At 43.4% G+C, this 21,377-nt stretch overlaps 1 protein-coding gene across 16 annotated transcripts in view; it reads right to left on the minus strand.

Moving 5' to 3' along the window:
- KCNMA1 (potassium calcium-activated channel subfamily M alpha 1) overlaps positions 1-21,377 on the minus strand; it is a 772,527-nt gene that overhangs the window by 208,683 nt on the left and 542,467 nt on the right. For all 16 annotated transcript variants that reach the window (XM_044942339.2, XM_025285153.3, XM_025285152.3 and 13 more), the window contains exons 12-14: positions 20,653-20,735; positions 17,119-17,188; positions 11,246-11,401 (exon numbers count right to left, since the gene is read on the minus strand). In XM_044942339.2, the coding sequence (XP_044798274.2) occupies positions 11,246-11,401; positions 17,119-17,188; positions 20,653-20,735 (309 nt within the window). The remainder of the gene's footprint in view (positions 1-11,245; positions 11,402-17,118; positions 17,189-20,652; positions 20,736-21,377) is intronic.

A 21,377-nucleotide genomic window follows, 5' to 3' on the forward strand; every position in this document is an offset into this window, starting at 1 on the left:
TTATGAAGTCAACTTTACCCTGATACTAAAGACAAAGATAGTATAAAAAATCTATAGAAAAGTATCTACTCACAAGCACAGACATAAAAAAATGCTCACAAATATATTAGGAAAGCAAATCTATATATCTACCTATAGATATATAGCACAGAAATAGATAATAGACATAAATAAATCACACTATGAGCAGGTGGGGGTCTGTCTTGGAATGTACAGGGTCTGGTTCAAAATTCTCAAATCAGACAATGTAACCCACAATATTAACAGTGTAAAGAAGAAAAGCAACATGATTTATCAATTGATGCAGGAAAAGCCTTTGGCAACATTCAAAATCCATCCACAATTAAAAAAAAAAAAAACTCTCATTATATTATCAATAGAAAAGAACTTCCTCAACCTTAGGAGAACATCTACAAAACACCTACAACTAATATTACACTTAATGGTAAAATAATGATTATTTTCCCCCTAAGAGCAGGAATAAATCAAAGATGTCCGCTCTCACTCCACCTATTCAACATCCTGCAAGTACCAGCTGGTGCAATATAGTGAAGGAGTCAATGTCAACATAGAAAAATAACGTTTACTTCTACTTACCACCAATGAACAACTGGAACCTGAATTTTTTTAAAACACCACTTAAAATATCTCCCCCTAAATGTAATATTTACATATAAACGTAACAAAAACATAGAGAATCTGTTTGCGGAAAACCACAAAACACCGATAAAATAAGTTAAAGATTATCTAAGTAAATGGAGACACCATGTTCAAGGATTGGAACAGAAGTTCATGAGTGCTAATGTTCCCCCAAACTTTATCTATAGGATTAACACAATTCCAATCAAAATTAGTAGGTTGTTTTTTTTTTTTTTTGTAGATATAGAAAAGCTGATCCTAAAATACATATGAAAAGCCAAAAGCACTAGAATAACCAGGGCAATTTTGAAGAACACATTTGGAGAAATCACATTACCGATGGCAAATTTTAAGCCACAGAGGATTATTCCCAGATCTAAAAACCCAATGGAACTTGTTCGGTTGGATTTTGAAGGTACTTGGGGCTAGTAGCTTCTTTCTTTCTCCCATTTTTTTCCTTTTGGAATGGGAATGCCTATAACTGTCATGGCTGTCCTATTATTATATTTTGGAAGCAGAATACCTGTCTCCTAATTTTAAAGATCCACAGATGCCCTGAAAACACTTCAATTTTAGTCCAGAGAAACTGAATTCAGACTTCTGGCCTCCAGAAAAGGAAGAGAAAAAAAATCTGTTGTAAGTAACTACCTTCGTGGTAATTTATTATAGCAGCTAGAGGAAATGAATACATATGGTTTCATTTCTCTTGGGTAGATACTTAACAGTAGAACTGCTGGATCATATGGAAACTCTCTAACATTTTGAGAAAACCTCTGAACTTCCAAAATTAAAAACTTTACCTGGGAAAGACAGTGTAAGAAAATTTCCTTTCTTCTTCTCAGCACTGTTTAGCTCTTCTGGATCTCATGTCCTTTTATTCATATGATCCCCATGTTGGAAATCCAGCATCTTCATTCTGACCCACTGATACCCTCTTTTAGAGGGTTGGGAGTATGGTTTTTAGCTTTTTTACATCCCCGCTCAGCAAATTGGTCATCATCTCCCTCCCTGGATCCAAAACAGCACTTGACTTGAGCAACAAATTCTCCCAAATGACAAGGCATTATGGTCTTATCAGTCTTGCCTGGGTCTTTTCCATTCTAAGGTGACATGGAGGGAATGAGGGCAGATACAAGAATTTCCCACCTTTGAAAAATATCTTATTTTTCATATCATGTATTTAGGCATACTTGGAGAAACCTAGGATACTACTTTTGCAAATACTGCAGAGTGATTTCTGTTCTTAGAAGCCATTAATTTGAATACAAAACCAAGCAGCGTTTACCTTTAAAGCAAAGGGTAATTGTCGGGAAAGTACTGAGTGAAGAACATAAAGATCCAGCAGCGATCTGGCCTTTGCACTATCATTCCCATAGACCATATTCTATTTTCCCTTCTCCTATTTCTTCCTACCCTACAGATTAAATGACAGTATTTTAACTGAAATGCATTATCTTCTAAACTCTCAAGTGCTATGCACATTTAGGATGCTATGGTAACTAAAGATCTTGACAAAACAGCTCCCTTATCAAATCAGTGGTGGTTTCTTGCTTCACACCCCTGAGATATGTAAAATGGTCATCTCAGAGGTCCAGGTCCCTCATCATTACTCTGGGCATAGATTTATATTTGATATCACTTTACGGCAGGGATAACCAAAAGCTTTAGTAAGGGAATCTGAGATTTTATTCCTAATAGTTTAACAGCATTTTGAGATTTTTGCTTGAAAAGTCAGTGATGGTGGTTAGCACCCATAAAACCTAAAAGTTAGAAATTGTAGTGGGTGGGGGGAAGGTGAGGAAGATGCCCAAGTGTACTCAGAAATGCACTCAATTAATTAAAGGCCAATAATCTCTGAAAGAGCTTGTTTTGATGTTGTACCAGAAGCTTGGTCCAGAGCGCCTTCCTTCATGTTAGTGACAATAGCCTACCAGCCGATAAGGGCCAGGGGGAATGGCAGCTTCTCCTGGGTTTCACTGAGTCCTGGCCACTGCAGTTTCTGGGGCTCCATCCTCAACAGGCACAGGGCTTTGCATATTATGTAATCTGTGTTACTTCCCCTTTGCTCAGTCCTTGCCAAGAGCCAAATAAAAGAATCCATATGTGATTACAGCTATAAAACCAAAAGGAAAATATTAGACAAAAATATAACATTTTGGGGTTTCTAAGTTTGTTTTACCTTTAATGCTAGGCAGACAGTTTACACAAATCATTTTGCTGCAAAGTAAAGAATAATGAATTAAATGTGTTCCCTGTCACCATCAATCATGTACGTTTGCCTTTGATTGACCAAACATATAAGACACATGAAATGACTTTCTAATCATGTTAGAGGGAAGAAAAGAGGGAGAAGGGGAGAAGATGGGGAAAGGGAGTTTCAACCATTTTTATTTTATTCAGAAATTCCACTGACATTTTCTGGCAATCTTCTAACATGCTGTATGGGCTTCTCTTTGCTAATAATGTTTGCCTTGAGAATTTGTAAAGGTCTGAGAACTCTTTAATTCAATGTTCTAGAAATTACCAGGGCCAGAGGGGAACAGAATCCCTGTTAATAGTTCATGGATTAATTCTCTCTTCATTTGAAATCGTTTCCAGGGAAGTTGTTTTGCGTTCAGGTGGGTGTTAGTCATCTTGGGCAGAGTCAATAGCAGTGGGGGAGGCAGGTAGAGCCCCTCATCTAATGAGATTAAAGTAGGATGGAAAGAAGGTACTCAATGATGTTGTCACAAATGGGATACTGAAGTTCAGCAAATTCATTTCAATTCATGGGCATTTATTTTGATTTGTGAATTTAAACAACACACTGACTGGATTTTCTGGCAGTCAAAATGGTTTATAACCAAATCTAACCAGACTCCATGCATCCTCACCAAGCATTATAAAGCTTTGAATTTCTAGTTTATATATGGAGTCAAAGCTCTTTAATTTGGCAAAGGAACCACATATAGTAGCAGAGGGAAAAGTTTTCAGCACCATAATCACCTCAAATTTTAAGTCTCTGCTGGTCCTGGCTATCCATAATAAAGGCTGGTAAGACAAGGATCAGACCATTCATTCATTCAAAATGCATATATTGAGAACCTACTGTGAATCAGATGCTGTTCTAGGCACTGGGGAGAAGCAAGTAGCTCTAGGCTTCAGGATGCTTACACTGTTTCTGGGAAAAGAGGCAATACACAATAAATACCCCGGAGAAAAACAAAGCCAAGAGAGTCAACAAGGATGTGGACATATGGGGTGTGGAGGCAAGGGGGATGCACATTTTAAAAATGCAATTCTGATGTTTTTCTCACATGGAAACTTTATCCTCCCCATGAAGTCTAAGAGAGCATACAGATCCTTCCTAGAAAATATGGTAAAGTGGGCCATCTACTCCTGGTAGGGACCCTCAGAAGCCCCATCAAAATTTGTGAAACTTGGTCACTTTCTTCCTGTTTTTCCTACATTTGCCAGGGAAACTGCTGATTTATAAAGCATCCCTTTATTATGTAAAGCATCCCTTTATGTACATATATATCCCTTTGTATACCATCTTCATAGATAGGAGAACTCAACATTGTAGAGATGTCAATGCTCCCCCAAGAAATCCCCCAAACAGACCCACACATACACTGTCATCTGGCTTAAAAACAGTGGTTCCTAGAGGTACTAATTATGTACTGTTTCTTAATCTAGGCCCTGGTTACACAGGAGTGCAATTTTGTGACTATTCAACAAGCTGTCCATTTATCAGATGCACACTCCGGTTTGTATATTATACTTCAACAAAAAGTTTGTTTTTAATCCCTTTTTAAATATGTGATTTTAATGTTTTAGAAAAAGGTCTCCCCGAGAAATTAACACTAAACAAGGACATGAAGGATGTGATAGAGGGAAATCAGAAGCTATCTAGGGTAAGAACATTCCCATCAGAGGAAGCAGCCAGTGCAAAACTCCTAGATCAGCTAAATGGATGTGGATGATGTTAAGGAGCAGGAGACTTAGGAGACAAGGTCTGTGAGGCCACAGGAACCTGACTTCATGGGACCTATAGACATTTGTAATAACTTTATTCTGATGAGATGGGACACCATGGAGAGATTTATGCAGAGGGGTGATGGGATCTGACTCACGCTTAATAGGAGAGGGATAAGGCAAGGCAGGGAGGTCAGTTAGGATGCTGACCTATACTTTAGGAGATAGATGATGGTGGTTTGGATCTGATAATAAAGTGGAGGCAATGAGAAGTACACAGATTCTGGGCTTATTTTGAAAGTTGAATCAAGTGGATTCTTTGCTGAATTGAATATGGTGTATGAAAGGAAGAAAGGAGCTAAGGGGGAATCCCAGAACTATAGCGTGAGCAATGGGAAGGATAATCTTGCCAATAGTGCAATGGGAGAAGATCAGGTTTACAGAAAAAGAATAGGAATTTAGCTCTGGATAGGTTAGGTCTCAGAGGGGATGAAACATTCAAATAAAGATGTTAAGCAGCAATTAAATAAACAACACTGGGGTCGGGTTCTGGATGGAGATATAAATCTGGGAGTCATCCATAGGATTTATGAGAATAAATGAGATGACCGAGGAAATGAATATATGTGTATCAGAAGCAGCTCTCCACTGGTGACAGATGTCTGTAGAAGTCCACTGTTACAGCATTTGTGATCAGGGTGACATCATTCTTGGGTATGGAATAAGCAACAGTTTGCATCTCACTATCTAACACCCCAAGTAGGTTTACTTTGCCAAGTGAACCCTCTTCTCTGGCACCATTAGGATTTCCTCCTGGAGCAGAAAGCCGCTTGGATCCCAGCCTTATCAGTTGGAGTCTTGGCCCCATTTCAGAGACCCTGTCACCCACCTCTCTCCCAATCCACACAGGGTTGAGCTCTGCTTCTCACATGCCTCCCTCACCTAGATGAATACTTCTGGTTTCCAGAGCTTACACACCCATCAGCCAATAAGAATTGCTTGCTATCTCCCAGAAGCACCTACTTAAGTCAATCAGCTTCACCTCCTAAATAGGCCATGTGTAATGTCATTTCCTTCTTGAGAGCCTGTTCATTTTCCCACCTTGACTCATCCAAGCCTAAGTTAACCCCTCACCTGTCTAATGCCATGACTTCTGCCCCTATAGAGCTGACCAGAGAGAAAGGCCAACAAAAGCCACAGGATAGGGCTGTGCAAACATGTGCCCAGATATCCCAGTCAGAACAGAAGCTTCTTGAAGCTTATGAGTACCTCTTAGCCATAAGGATAATAGGGTTATTAGCACACTGCTTGGAATATGGTAGGTGCCCGGGGAATCTCTATTGAATCAAGAGTTCCCATAACATAAACAACAGAAAGCTAAGGTTCCCTCTTATCATTTATCTTATTTCCTCTAGAAATACTCAAGGATGGACTTGAAACCAGCATTCCTGGTTTGACATGTGAGTTTGCCAATTCTGAGCTTTACATTCTCACACAAGGTGCTAAACTTTCCTTAACCCACAGAACCTGTCCCTGTACAGAGGTAATGATAATATTGCCAAGTTTGGGTGGTTTGTGAAAATTAAATGAGACAAAGCCCATACTGCATTTAGCACAGGGCTTGGTACATAGTTGGAACCCAATATAGTCTAGCTATTACTAAAGATTCTTGATTTCTATTTCCATCTCCTAAACCATAATGTTTTTATACATGCATACATACACACACACATATATACATAAATATAACCCAAAATAAAGGTACTAAAAACAATTCCCTTGGCTACAGTTAGTACTTGGACTCTGCACTGCTGACAGTTTATCTCAATATGACAATGGCAATACTGAGCAAATGGTTTCTACATACAGCCAAGGCCACCTCGGCCAAGATACAGTCTGAGGGACTTCCCTGGCAGTCCAGCAGCTAAAAGACTCCACACCCTCAAAGCAGGGAACTAGATCCCACATGCCACAACTAAAGATCCCACATGCTTCAACTAAGACCTGGTGAAGTCAAATTAATAAATGTATTTTTTTAAAAAGATACAACTTGAATAACATGGGCCTGATTTCCCTAGCTTCCTTATTCAGAAATAGACAATGTGATAGAAGAGACTGTGCTGTAATCAATCTTCAGCAAATTTCACCCATAAATTCCAAATCTTGTAAAACAGGGAAAACAAAAGAAGTGCATCATGTATTCCTCCAATTTCACAATCAATTTATTCAAATAATAAAAAGTTATGGAATACATACCATGTTTTAGGCTCTGCGTGTGTGTGTGTAAAATGGTAGATTAGCAGAGTTAAAATTATCGGCGATCCTGAGGACAATTTAAATATGCTAAATTCGAAGGCAGCACAGATTGAAAAGAAATATCAAGAGTTAATCACTCTCTAAAATACAACACCCACACACATAATTCAGCATGTCCAAGGACAGCTAATCCTAGTAAAAATAATAGCACAATTCACAAAGACAGCAGGTCAAGCCCCAGCTTGAAACCAGATATTTTGAAGACAAAGTTTAATATTACATGGCAAATCTCTAAAAAAAAAATGTTTTTTTCTAAATCAATGGATCTTAATTATATCCAAGTGAGGATGCCAAGGAGAGGATACACATGGCCACTTATTCATGGATGAGGCAACAGCAGATAAGCTAAGTAGTTCATTTGTCTTGGTCGGTCCAGAAGATGTTAGGAAGATACTCATTTGAACCTGACAGGCAGGTGGTAGGAGATCAGATAGCAGTCAATGAACAGGATGTTCTGAGCCCGATTGATTACATAGATATTGACAAGTCCCAGGAATCAGGGTACTTGCCTGCACTCCTTCAAGGCATTCAAGGCTGAGAACTGGGTCCTGATGGACAAAATGCTTCTTCACCTGCATCATAAGCAACAAGCTGCTGAGCCACAAGACCCCTGAGTGACCAGTCTGAGCTGCTTTCATTAAAGGTACTGACTTATAAAGTTAGGGTGGATTTGTTCAACAAATCCCAGCACACGAGAAACTACACAGGCCATGTCTTGAAGGTTAACTGGAGCAAATTAAGGACAAATAGTCAGAAATAAGTCTTTAACAGATAGGAATTCTTAAGGAAACTTAAGGGCTTTCCCAGTGGCTCAGAGGTAAAGAATCTGTCTGCAATACAGGAGTCACAGGCTTGATCCCTGGGTCAGAAAGATCCCCTGGAGGAGGGCATGGCAACCCACTCCAGTATTCTTGCCTGGAGAATCCCATGGACAGAGGAGCCAGGTGGGCTACAGTCCATAGGTGTCAAAGAGTCAGACACAACTGAAGTGATTTAGCATGCATACACGCATACAAGGAAACTTAAGGAATTAATTAACCCCAAAGATATAAGCTAAAAATATAAACAGATTCCCCAAAAGTTTAGATCAATTCAGAGGAAGGCTTTCAGGGGCAATGACTTGGCACCCTAGGGCAAAAGGTCTTTGAAAGTGCCCTTGCTGAAGGGATAAAGAGGTGCTCCCCTGTATTTTCTGATACCCCAGGGGTGGGTCTCTTTGGTATCTTCCATTTATCAGCAGTCCCTCTTCCTTTCATGGAACTTTATCACACTCACTGTCAGGCTTGGCTTTTTGGCCTCGTGCATTCTGAAAGCCTGGTGGACAGTTACTGTGATACATCATTCCTGTTTCAGTCTCGTCCTGTCTTCTTTCAGCAGGGTCAGGTTACAATGGATTCCACAGGAGGAAGGAACAGACATCATATCTGCCCAGGGCCAGGAAGAGGGTGAGCTCCCACTCCACCTTTGGCTTCCAGAAATGCTAAGCTTTCTCAAGGGATCAGGTCCTGCCGAAGCCTCATCCCGCTTCCCTTCATGCCTACAGGCCTGCCTCTCCCCATGGAAGATAAACTCTCTACCACAGGACCCAGGGGACACTGTAGAAGGAAGCCATTTCTGCAAACAGTAATCCAGGTATAGATTCTCTTTTCCATCCAACACCCCAAATAAGGCTTTGTGACCCCTGGAATGTGAGAAAATACATAAAATATGCCAAAGAGAGCTTCATTATGGTGTTTAATATGACCTAAAAGAAACAAGGATCTGGAATGTAGAGGATAAGAGATAAGAGCACGAAGACAACCCTGCAGAATTGGGAGTGTGTGCTTCAGATTGTCCTTATTTCAAAAGAAAAAAAAATATATCACTTGTTATATACAGGTCATGTGCCTTAGCACGGAGAAGGCAATGGCACCCCACTCCAATACTCTTGCCTGGAAAATCCCATGGATGGAGGAGCCTGGTAGGCTGCAGTTCATGCGGTCGCTAAGAGTCGGACATGACTGAGCGACTTCACTTTCACTTTTCACTTTCATGCATTGGAGAAGGAAATGGCAACCCACTCCAGGGTTCTTGCCTGGAGAATCCCAGGGACAGGGGAGCCTGGTGGGCTGCCGTCTATGGGGTCGCACAGAGTCAGGACACGACTGAAGTGACTTAGCAACAGTAGCAGTGCCTTAGCAAATTCCATCAGAAAGAGCACCTGAATGTCAGAAGGTGAAGGCCATATTCAAAGAGCTACTTCCAAACATGGAGGGGTTGGCCCTGGACACAAATCACATGATAACATGACCCTGGGAGGGAAATGTGTTCTGAGTTATACCAGGGCCCGACGAGGCCTCTCCCGCAGGCTCTTCCTAAATAGGAACTGGCCAGTGGGATTAGCAAGGGCTGGAAGGGACATCCTTGGCTACAGAGGTGAGGCCCTTTAGGGTCTTGAGGAAATTTGGACAGAAGTTTTTTCTCCCTGCTGGTAATAACACTGAAGGATCAGCGTCACATCCATTTTATTAATTGTCTTGACAGGCAGATCTAGTTTCCACGCAGGCACCACAAAATCAAAACATACGCATGTCAAGTGCCCCATGTAGGGTGGGGCCCTGCCAAGGCCGTGTTCCATCAACACCAGGAAGCAGAGCCCAAGTCCCCAGACCATGTGTGCTGGTCCTGTGGGTAATTCCCTGCTGGAAGAAACCACCAGAGCTTTGTTGGACAAGCCAGAGGAGCTCACTTGGTGACAGTCCTTTATCCTGGTCTGGGCTCCTTGTGTTGAATGTAAGAGCCCTGGGAGACACCAGGCTACATCTGGCTTTGAGGCTCGTCTCTGGGTCCAGCCACAAAGACCTCCCTGCTGCCTCTATTTGCCTGCCTTCAGTTGTATCCAGGCAGGGACTGGCAGCCTGGATTAAAGGAGCCATTTAAAGAAAAGCAATGTCCTTATTTGTGAGCTGGGTCTGAGCCAGGATTCTGCAGAGTTGAGGTCTCTGGGCACATAGTAAAGTAAAGGATATTTTCATCAAGGCATCTGTCACTAAAGTGATTGAAAGGACTCCAGGATGATTTGTTCTTTTCTGTAACGTTAACTATAAATTGGCTAAATAATGTAATTAGTTGGACAGAGAGGGTGAGTTCTGAGATGAAAATCCTATTCTAAGTCACACAACTTACGGACACTGAGGGTGAGCCCTGACAGGGAGTTAGCTCATCACCTGCATTCCCATCCTCCCTACCCACCCCTGTCTCTGCATCCAGGGTCACTCCCGACCGCTGGTGGTGGAGGCAGCAACAACGGCAGCAAAAGGCTGGAGAGTTCACACCTTCGATTTCAGAGTTTCTGGCCCCTTTGCAGGATCTCCTAGTGACTGACTCATTTCCTACCTCAACCATTAACAATTCAGGAAGCGGAATGTAAATACACGAATAACAGGGAGAGGAATATAAGGCTAGATCTTGAGCTAATGGCCACCAATACCAAATCAAGGAGGCCCAGTCTAGACAGGATCTACTGCGCTGGTTTGCTACCTTGTCTGTCTAGGCTAAGCAATCCAAGGATAAGGATCACCAAGAGCTCTCAAAACCCACTTAGCAGAGTCCTGGGTCCTCAACCCGATGTCCTAGAAACACTCCTGGCCTGGCCTGTGAGGACAGAGTTGGGTCTTCCTTTGTCTGAGTCAGTCCAGTGGTCAGGGGCCATTGTGGGGACTTGGAGAGGCTGCCCAGTCACCCTAGGGGGTGCATTGCTGACCACCCGATGAGTATGTCCAGACTGCCCATCTCGTGGTGTAAAGGGCCCTGTGGCCCAGGACTCAGTTCCTCCCTTGACTCTTCATGCAAACAACCATGGCATGTGGGCCCTGCTGGCCTCCTTGATTGTGCAGAAATAAATAAATGAATTATGTTGTTGGGGTTTGGGCTTCAGCACAAACACATGGTCTGCATTTATCCGCACAGTGAGAGGTCCAGCAGCCACTTGATGTAAAAGAGCAAAATGATAATTCTTTTCTTTAGGCGCTCTGGTGCCATATGGAATGTATATAAATCATATTTTTGTTTTAACAGCGGAGGCTTTGTTGATAGATAAACATGTGGTTTATCTAAAAAAAGAGAGAGGATCGTGCTTTGAACAATCATTTAATGGCCATGGATGTGCCAAATAAAAATAAAAACATAATTTTGAAAAAAGCTGGCCTTGTGCCCAAATCTGTAACAAGGAATTTCTCCTTAACCAGAGTGGTTAAAGCCCGTCGATCTGTTTTGAGTTTAAGTTGTGCTCTCTACTCAACCCCACGACAAACTGAATCCGGGGCTAATGCGCTCTAATCGGACGAGACGTTACCTTTATGAATGACCTCATGGAGAAGAGGTTGGCGAGCATGGTGGAGAGCCCTTGAGCCAGGCAGCTCTGGGCGATAAACCCCAGCTTCAGTTCTGCGAGGCAGATTGCATCATCCCCCTCTTTCCAATTCCAGCTCGGGATGTTTAGCAGATGGGCCTGCAGAAACAAAAACAGGTATGAGACCTTACTTTGTTAAATGTTCAATTGTTTAAAGTCTCCTCTGGGACACGCAGTATTTCCCAACTGCTCAGGGTCATCCAGACTCCGCCTTCCTTTCCCTTGCCTGGGTCTGGCATTTCCTGCTTTATTCAGCTCTTCTGTGCATTAGATCTCAGTCTCCCTGCAACTCTGCTTCTGCATCTACCAAGTCCAAGTCTTCCCCTTGGGTTTGTCACTGAGCCAAACAGAGTCCAGAGAGAATTTCCTCTTGTGACAGACACGTCAACCTGTGCTACTAGAATGTCTGGCTAGGTTGTTCTAAACTGGCTCTCCGAAAAACCTTAAGACTGTCAGATGCCTGTATATTTTAGATATCTTTTTTATCTGCCTTCCCAGATCTCTTGCTCTATGGCTCCTGAGCTTGAGTGGGCATCCAAATCAACTGAAGGATTTACAAACTGTCACCCTCTCCCCCCACAGGTTCTGACTCTTTGAGGGTGGGGTAAGGTTGGAGAATTTTCATTGCTCACAGGTTCGAGGTAATGCTGAGCTAGGAACCATTTTTTGAGAAGCACTGCCCTAAATTATCAGGCATGTCACAGTGGAGACATGTTACAATCTCTTGCAGATGGACTGATCCTATTCACCAGCGAGGTCAGACCCTGAAACGAGGACCCAGCGGCATAATCATCCAATTATTTTTAAGTGGCATGAAGCAGAGAGTCAGAGATAATACACTAGATGAAAGAACTAAGGCTCAAAAGTTCTCCAGAGTTGGAAAATGGGCCAAAGAAACAACCAGAAAAGATTCAAAAGGCCTTAATGTCAAGTACAGCACTTAGGTTTAAAAAAATCAATTATATAAATCCAAAATGAGAAGCCCTTATTTGGCAACAGATATGAGGGGACAGAAAAAAAAAAGTGTTTGGGTAAACTAAAAATCTCCAAAAGAGGCCAATCTGTGACAGATTACAGAAAAATCCAACGGTAGTTAGTCAGAAACTGTCTCCAGATCAGGGGATATACAAATATCCTCTTCTGCTGTGAACTGGTCAGGCTACTTCCCCAGCACTTGATCCAGTTGTCAGATTAAAACAGTCAGATTTAAAGAGAAGTTGACAACTGAATAACTCCCAGAGAAAAATGACAGGCTTTAAGACGAAACATGGTTTCTAAACAAACATCTTTTGAAGAACAGTTAAGGAGCCAACAGCATTCAGCCTGAAGAAGCGCCACACCTCCAGGAAGGCAGGATGGTTACCTGGACATAGCTCAGGTGCTGCTGTGACCAGGAGAGACCAGGCCTGTCTTGCTTTGGTCCAAGGGCCAGAATTAGGAATGACTGACTGGTGTCTATTATAAGAAAGAAGCTTTGGGCTTGTTTTATAAAGGAAGTTTTTAAGGATGTAATTTGCCTAGTAATTGGAGAAAGTTACCTCCAAAATTGCAAGGTATTTGTCCCTAAAACTTAGTATGCATTTCTCCAAGACTCAGTAGATAGATTTATGCTTTGCACAGGAGGCTGAGTCAGGCCCTTCTAGGCTTCTACTAATGCCAAGACTCTATGGCCCTGAAATGACTATTTCTCTGCAGGTATCAGCAAACACAAGGAGCACAAAGGAGGAGTCCTTCACTCTCAGGGCAATATACGATAGGTGGGCTACTAGAAAGAGAAGACTCCATTGTGGAGCCACGACCAAGTCCAATGGCTCCAAGCTTGGCTTTCAGAAATACCACTCTTGTGAAATTCCCTCTTACAAAATCCTGTTCTGTAACAATCTTGTGAATCCTGATCCAGCAGTGTTTACTCCTGGGAAAGCTGACTGTATCCTCCCCAGTGAAAGCAGTTAAAATAGTCCCATGTGTGGGCTATAGCAGATGGGAATTTCTGTCAAGCTAAGTATCAGAGACCTTCCCACATCATAATTCATCACATCCCAATTCCATTAATTACCCTGCCCTTTATCCCATTTCTCTCCCTATCCTTCACTGGCTTAAGAAGCCCATTTTTTCCCCTTTATGTCCCTGGCATCATAGAAAATATATCAGGCTAAGTGGAAAAACACTCATCTGCATGAGCATCATCTGAGAAGAATGAGGATAAATTAAATCTAAGTCATGAACAAATAAATCATCAAGTGTGAAAGGAGATGTGGGTGGTCCAAGCCCCAGACAGACACCGTGTAACCTTCATGGCATCTTCAAACAAATAAAAAAATCTTTTTAAGATGATCTTTCACATCCCCATGTGCCAATTTTAGGATTTGAGGTCTTGGGTCCCTCATGTACCCATCTGGTATTGAGTTCCTTAGACATGTTGTTACACAGAAATGTCAAGTTTGTTTCACTTGTCAGCCTTGTTTGGCTATCATATCTTCCCCAATTGTGGAGCAGGGAGCCACCAGGGACCTGCCAAAGGTTGGAAGGACTGTGTTCACCTCCCCTCCACCCCCCCCAAAAAAAAGAGAGGAGACTGACCCAGGAATTCAACTTGTTTGCTTCTGGTGACTCTCTATTTTTTCATTTTAGGAAAATGTGGGTCCAGTGGGAGATGCCTATTACTATGTAGGAGTCTAGAGGCAAATCCTCTCTCATCTGGAGAACCAGCCCTGCTAAGGCAGGACCAGAGTTTTCCTCTGTTTGAGACGAAAGGAACGTGAAAATAGGCTGTTCTGGAAACCAGAACAAACAGATTCCAGCCACAGTGCCATCTCTAACTACACATGCAACTTTGGGGAAGCCACCATGATGAAGAAAGAAGGTCATCTCAGAGCAAACACTTTAACATTTCTGCTCAAGTATAAGGATTTACAGTGAGAAAGCTCAGAGAACTTCTGTCTCCATTGGGCCACTGGGACTTGGCTTCAGGTCATAGACAAAGATCTCGTTTTCTAGAGTCTGCTGGGAACATTTTAAAAATCCATTGATAGTGAAATCATCAGGAGTGACATTTTTCCAAGATGTCATAAACCATTCTTTCCTTCAAGAGTTTTAAGCCATTTGCACTCAAATAAGAAAAAACCCTGTGCCATCTCCTTTCCATGTTGGGAGATGGTGAGGTTGAGTGTTTCTCTCCTTGAATTCTACTGGGGGAAACAGATAGACTTTGGAGACCCTCAGTCCTTCTGTAAGTCCTACTCAGAGGAACACAATTTGGTTCAAAAGCCTGTGGCTCGACTGAATGAGAGGGTGGCAGTTGGCAGTTCTGTCTTAGTTCACTGTCTGCCAAGTGACCATGAGTTATACTCCTCAGAGATGCTTTGTCTGAGACAGAACTTAGACCCACGGTCTGCAGTGACACTGAGATACTGAAATGCACAGATGGTTAACTGAGGGTTAAACGAGATAATGGATGTCAAAGCTCTTCTAAAACTGTAAAGTATGACATGAATGTCTGAGATTATGATGATGACAAAGTCAGAACCAGTTTTATATGGAAAAAGACTGCTTCCCTACATCCCTAGATCCTAGAAGACCGCCATCAACAGATCATGCGGAATTGAAGTTCTTCCTATTTTAAGGTTGGTATTCAATTATGCAATCAAGTATCCTCTGGAATATGCTGACAGTCATGTAAGTGTACATGCATGCAACAGGTTCTTTCCCGAAAGCAAGTTTGTTTTGTTTTGTTTTTTTGAAAGCAATTTTAATGGATGGAGATCTATTGGCATCTAGTTGTGGGTAAAGAGAAAGTGCTAAGAAATGAAGAAAAGTAATATTATAAAGGCAGCTAGGAGGATCTTAAAAAACCAGCAAAATTGTAAAGCAAGGTGAAGAACGCCTATTTGCAATTCTACAACGAATGAGATGACAAATAATGACCAGTGGACTTCCTGTTCTTTCTCTACAAGAGGAAAAGGAAATGAAAAGAGCCCTGTGACAAGTCACTATGCCCCCATTCACTCTCACACAGACTACAAGAACAAAGTCTTATAAGTGACTTTTCCTAATTCTGATACCCAAATAGATTGGGGTGGTTCTAAACAAAATGTGTTTTAAGCAATTAATTATGGGTCGATTGATGTGTTCGTCACTGTTTCTGAATAATGACAAGGCAGAGGCTGTAAAAGACGTTCAGCTTGCCCTGATCATGTGAATACTGACCAGTGGCATCTGGACCCTAGGTCCACAGAACTACTTCTGAGTTTGACAAGAATCACAGAGCTGAAATTCTCCTTAATTCCTTGAAGATGCTGTATCAGCACTCATTGGAAGGAGAAGAAAAGGAACTGACATCCCTTTCTAAACATACAACATTCATTTTCCTATTCAATCTAAATTCAGCCCCAAATCTAAACAATGGCTTAAGGCACTCCCACACTAACTGAAATTTCAAATCACAGAGGAAGGAGGGAGAGTTCACAGCCTCAAGAGCTTTCACCAGCCACAGCCTTGTTCATAATCTTCACGTCCACTACAGGGGCTGCTGTCAAAAGACTTCTCCAGACTGGTGCTGATGGGTTACCAACATCCTCACTTTCTCTTTAGTGTCCTGGGTTTTCCAGAGACAAAGAAGACACTGTGACCTTGGGTGCCCACCACCCAACCCACTGGCTGGAGCCCAGTACAGTCTGCAGGGGAACCACCTGGGAGGGCTGGGCGGCAGTGGGCCGTGGGCAGCCTCCTAGTCACTGCCAGCAGGCTCCGGTCCACAATACCTCTGACGGGCTTCCACACAGCAAGGGGGGACAGCGCTTGCCAGCAATTAAGAAATAATGGCAGGGCACTGGCACATTTGGCAGAATGGAGTCCTCTCTGGGTCACCTGACTGCCTATTTTGTAGGGAATATGGCCCATAAGATGGGACAAACCCTCACTCACAACCCAGCAGGGAGTCATTCTGTCCAGACAGGACACCTGGCGGCAGGTACTGAGCAGCCTCCAGTTTCTCATAACTGGTTCCACATCAAACACAGAGAGACGCCACCTTCCCTCCCCCAAAGCTGTTTTCCTTGGAGTCTCCTGACAGCCAAGCAAAGGAGTACTGCCCCTGAATGAGACACAGGATTATGGTTTATGGAGAAGGAATCATAAGGAAAACAGCATAGACTCCAACACTGGGTTTCTTTCTGATTCCCCCTAAACTGTAACACTAGGAAAATCCCTCTATGTTTAATCTCTGGAGAGCCAGCTGTTTTCCTGAATTCAACTGTGTACATTCTCACCTTGAGTTTGAGAACTCTGTGTTCCACATTCTCCACCCATGCACGGTCCACCCCCCCAAGTTCACCTGGTCTCAGGGAGAAAAGTGCCCTCACTCACCTGGGATACTCTTCACCTTGACTGCAAAATCCCTGAGCACATACCATTTCCATGTGGGCTTGGAGGAGTCAGGCCAAGTGCTCACTAAATAGTAGGTATTCATTAAATACCGATGGAAGAAATGAGTGCAGCACACAGAAACGGAGGTTGTTGGAGTGGAGTCTAAGGGCATATGGATATTTCTGAACCCAGGGGACCAACAAATGCTTCCTGAATAAACGAGTCACTACGTGAAGCAGTTTCCCTCCAGGGACCACCTGCAAACAAGGTGTCTGGACTGAAGAAATGTTCTGGGAGGTTTTCACCCATCACTCCTCCTTCTCCAGGTCTCTGGATGGCACTGGTGTGTGTGCACATGCATGCACACACGTGAGTGTGCAGCTGGACCTCACACTCATGAGAGCTTGGACCCTGCCTGTACCTCTGAGCCTGGGACAGGCTTGCTACTCTACCTTATTGTGATACTGCAGCATCTGAGTGATGATTCTTATCTTCGGGTGGTAGTTCTTTATGGAGATGACTCTGAAAGAGAAGAGAACAAAAGCTGAGCCAGGCTCTGCCTCACCCTTGGAGTCTGATGGGGAGATTAATTTGATTACATCCAAATGGAGTGACTATGGGGCCAGCAGCCAGGGCCTTCAGAGGGGCTGTGGGCACTGGGCCAAGTTAAACTGTGTTTCCACCACCATATCCCATGGTCGTGTGAAAAGGAAATCACACAGCGGCCATAGACCATGTCTTAGACATGAAAGAAGAAAGAGATCCTGTGATGCCATGATGACAACGTGTGTGTACTAGGCATGGGGGGTCTGGAGCAGCGTGTCACGGGCTTACTGCCTACCTAGGCATCTAAATAAAGCAAGTTCTACTCGTGGGGCCAACGGAGGTTTGCCATCTCACATACCCTAGGGAGGAGCCGAGAAATGATTTGCTCTGAGTTCAATATTCCAACAACATGAGACAACGTGACAAATCAGACAAGCAGCCTGACAAATGATTCTAATTGTCACGCACACATGGCCACTCTCACAGAAATGATTTCTGAGCAGGACTCTTAGGAGGGGATCCATGACTCAGCCTTTGATAGTTAATAGCATCTAGATGATGATTTTGATGCCGGTTAGATAAGTGCCAAGGCCTTGCGGAGGTCGTGGTCTGCTGGAAAATTCCCCCGAACTGCTCTCAGTCCATATTTAGTATTAACCACTGCCTGCCCCCATCTCAGCCCTCCCTTCTGTTCCCCATAACAATCACGATGCTGAAAGGGGAGGGGCTGGGAACAGAGGACTAGAAACACCTGCATACTAGTCCCAGCTGCTATACTAACAAACGGGGTGACCTTCAGGAAATCCCTGGGCACTCTGTGACTGTTTCCTCATCTGGACACTGCGGGCAAGGGTACCTGCTTTATGTATTTCACAGGCTTTGGTATGAGCAGCACATGAAAAACCAGATGTGAAAATGCTTTGAAATCATTAAAAGCTCTCTCCATGTGTAAGTTATGGTTTTTGTCATTACCGACTCTGTCAGAGGTGACATTGTACATTTCCTTCTGTGACAAGGAAGGCTAAAGAATGGAATTCCACAAAAGGCCCACCTCCTAAGCCTAATCAGAAATGCAAGTGCGTTTATCATGACCACCCCCACAAACTTCCCACCAGGAAGCGCTCTACGCTTCATCCCTTTTTGTGCAAAGATGGAGAGAAAGCAGCCAGGAAGCAGCTTTGTCTGAAAAGCGACCACTTGTGAATTTAGGAAATGGATCATGCAGAAACCTCTCCCGGCACAAATTCACCCTGGGCTTTTACACTTGAAGGATTTCATTTTATTTTTGAAAAAGTGTTGTGTTGGCCCCTGCTTATAACTCAAGGACTTTGAGCCTCTGTCAGCTCTCGGAATTCAGTTCACAGCATCAGCCAGTTTTCTGCATTAGCTCATTTCAAACGGATCTTTGACATTTTAATTTCAGAAGGGGCAGATTGGTCTCATTAAACTAAGGAGAAAGGAGGATTATACAAATAAGGGAAAAACAGAGCCCATTTTTTAACCCTGAGCTTCCCACTTCCTTCTGCTGGCTGGGCCTTAGTTCTGATTCTGGTTAATGGATGGCTCAATCACACTTCTGATACTACCTTTGTTCAGTCATTTTTATGCCTTGGCATAAGGTGCCCTATATGTCTTCATGTTAACCCTACTGTCATCAGGGCTTAAACAGAATATTGTGAAAAGAAACGCCCACTTCGAAACTGTTATCAATTATTCACTTAAAAAAGTAAAATAAAAGGCAGTACCAGCCCCAAGTTTCTCCATGGGGTCAAAACATTAAGCTTCATCTTCTTTTGGTTTTCCATTTGACATTTTGAAAAACAGTGTTCTTAAAAAGCTACAATTTTGTCACTTTAAATGACACAAAAATGTGAAGGCTAGAAATCCTAGTTCAAGGAAACAGTCAAGTGAGGCACCTTCGGCTGGGGCCACTGTGGTCACTTTGGGGCTGTGACTGGTTAGGGGACAGGCCCAGATGTGGCAGCAGGTCCCCATTCCACCAATTCCCTGCAGCCTGGGAAGCCCTGTGCCTACAGGAGTTTGCGCATTGACTCTCGTAAGATGACTGCGCTAAGCATACTGTCGAAGAAAAGTGAGCAGAAAGAGCACACTGGGCCAGATGTCACTTGCCAGATACAAAGACCAGGTGCTGAGAGGAGGACGGACGTGCTCCAGAGGAATTCCGCCCCCTCACTCATGGGAAAGCTCATGACCCCACTGAGGAAAAGCCAAGCCAAGGACAGGCGTGCACTGTAGTGGTGCAAAGGCAACTTCCTAGCCTCCGCCCCAGGTAAACTCCCAGGACACAGGAAACCAAGCTGCAGGGAGAAGGGAATCTCGGTCTAGACCCAAAGGATGGCTGTTCACAATTCGCCAAGAGTTCCTGGGAATCTAGTGGGAGTGAAATGTTTCCTCTTAGTTCATCTTTTCTCCAGAAGATTCTCTTTAGGATCCCCTCCCAGTTCTCTTAACTACTCTGCAATTTATGCTCCAGTCAAGAAGAATCCAAAAAGAGCTTTGACTGTCTGGAGCAAAATATCTTATCTTTCTGGTCACCGCATAGCCCCAAGACCCCATGGGTCTATGTGAAGAAAAATACAGAATATATTTTCTCCTGAAATGATAAAAACAATAAGGAGCAGAAGTTGGCCTGAAAATGGGCTTAGATGGGCCCAGCCTATTGACAACAAAGGCATTGGGGAGCGTTTTCCAAAGACTGACCGCCACTCCCCCTCCCCCACCCCCACCAGGAGGCGTTCTGTTAAAAAAAAAAGGGTGGGGGGGACCGTAGTCAAATAGGTTTGAGAAACTCTCCACATAACATTACCTTAGAAATTCATATGAGTATTCAAACACTGAGGAGGTTTTCAGTAAAGAAAACGATTTCGTTTGGGGAAACTGGTTGAAACAAGCCAATTGATCAACAAACCCCTCTTTGTGGGAGATATTAATGAGTGTGCTGTAGATGCTCTAACATGGGGCTCCTCATTGGGGGCCGGACAGTTTTCTGCTACAGGGGGCCATCCTGTGCATTGTAGGATGCTGAGTAGTAACCTTGGCCTCTACCCACTAGACATGAGCAGCACTGTCCCCTAACTATGACAACCAAGAACACTTCCAGATATTCCAAAAGGCCCCCCTAGTTTAGGCATATTCCCAGTGAAATCTATCTTTCCTTTGCTAGTTCTGCACCCCACGTCTGGTTGTGAGCCCTCGTATCTTTTAAGGCTGACCTTTTGGTTGGCAATGCCTTGTGTTGCCTTCTGCACCCATCACAGCCTCAGTTCCCCCCACCCTGGGCCTATGCAGGTGGCGAGCTAGAAGGTGGCTAATGAGGAAAGCAGGTCCTGCAGAGACAGTGCTCTGCAGAGGGACCCAATAGAACAGCAAGCGGCCACAGAGCACCCAGCCCCGAGCCCTCCCCGCCTCCCTGAGATTACCTCATGATGTTGGAGGCATCTTCAGCGTCGGGGTCCGCGCAGTACTTATTGGCAAGGATGAGGCACGCATCTGCTGACTCTATCTAAGACACCAAAGAAAATCACAGAACACAGAAATATGAATAGCCATCCTTGGTTGCGGCCTCTCTTTGCTGACAGCTCTGGGGGAACCTGGTGCTTTGCAAGGAAGAGAAAAAAATAATAATCCTGAAAGATTATAGTTTTTGTCAAAAGAGTAGGTTGCAAGTTCTTGTTATGGTATAAACATTTCATCTTGTTGCTGCTGGAAGGGACAACGTGTACCTTGGTAATTACACTTTTCATTTTGCATAGCCTCTTACACAGAAGCTTTCTGTCTTGAGGTAACAATTAATTAAGGCTTTCAGTCCCTCTCCACCTCCTTTCCCCACCATCTGCACCATCATCCCAACTTTTCCAATCGGGAAGTGGTGTTAGGTGGGTGAAACCCCTTCTCTCAGGCTACCAAGCTAACTGAGTCATTGAGGATTCAGAAATTTAGACTCTTAAGTCCTTCATCTAACCTTTTTTTCACATCTTAAATGTGGAATAAGAGGAAATGAGAGCCCTAACTCAGATAACGGCTCAGTACTGTTTAGTATTCAGTTAGCATTCAGATATTCAAAAGACAACAAATCTGAGTCTGAAATGGTATGTTACAGATGACCTTGAAAGACAACCTAAAGACTTAGCTAAACATGTGCCAA

This window comes from Bubalus bubalis, chromosome 4 (genome assembly GCF_019923935.1).
Source record: "Bubalus bubalis isolate 160015118507 breed Murrah chromosome 4, NDDB_SH_1, whole genome shotgun sequence".
Taxonomy (NCBI): Eukaryota; Metazoa; Chordata; class Mammalia; order Artiodactyla; family Bovidae; genus Bubalus; species Bubalus bubalis.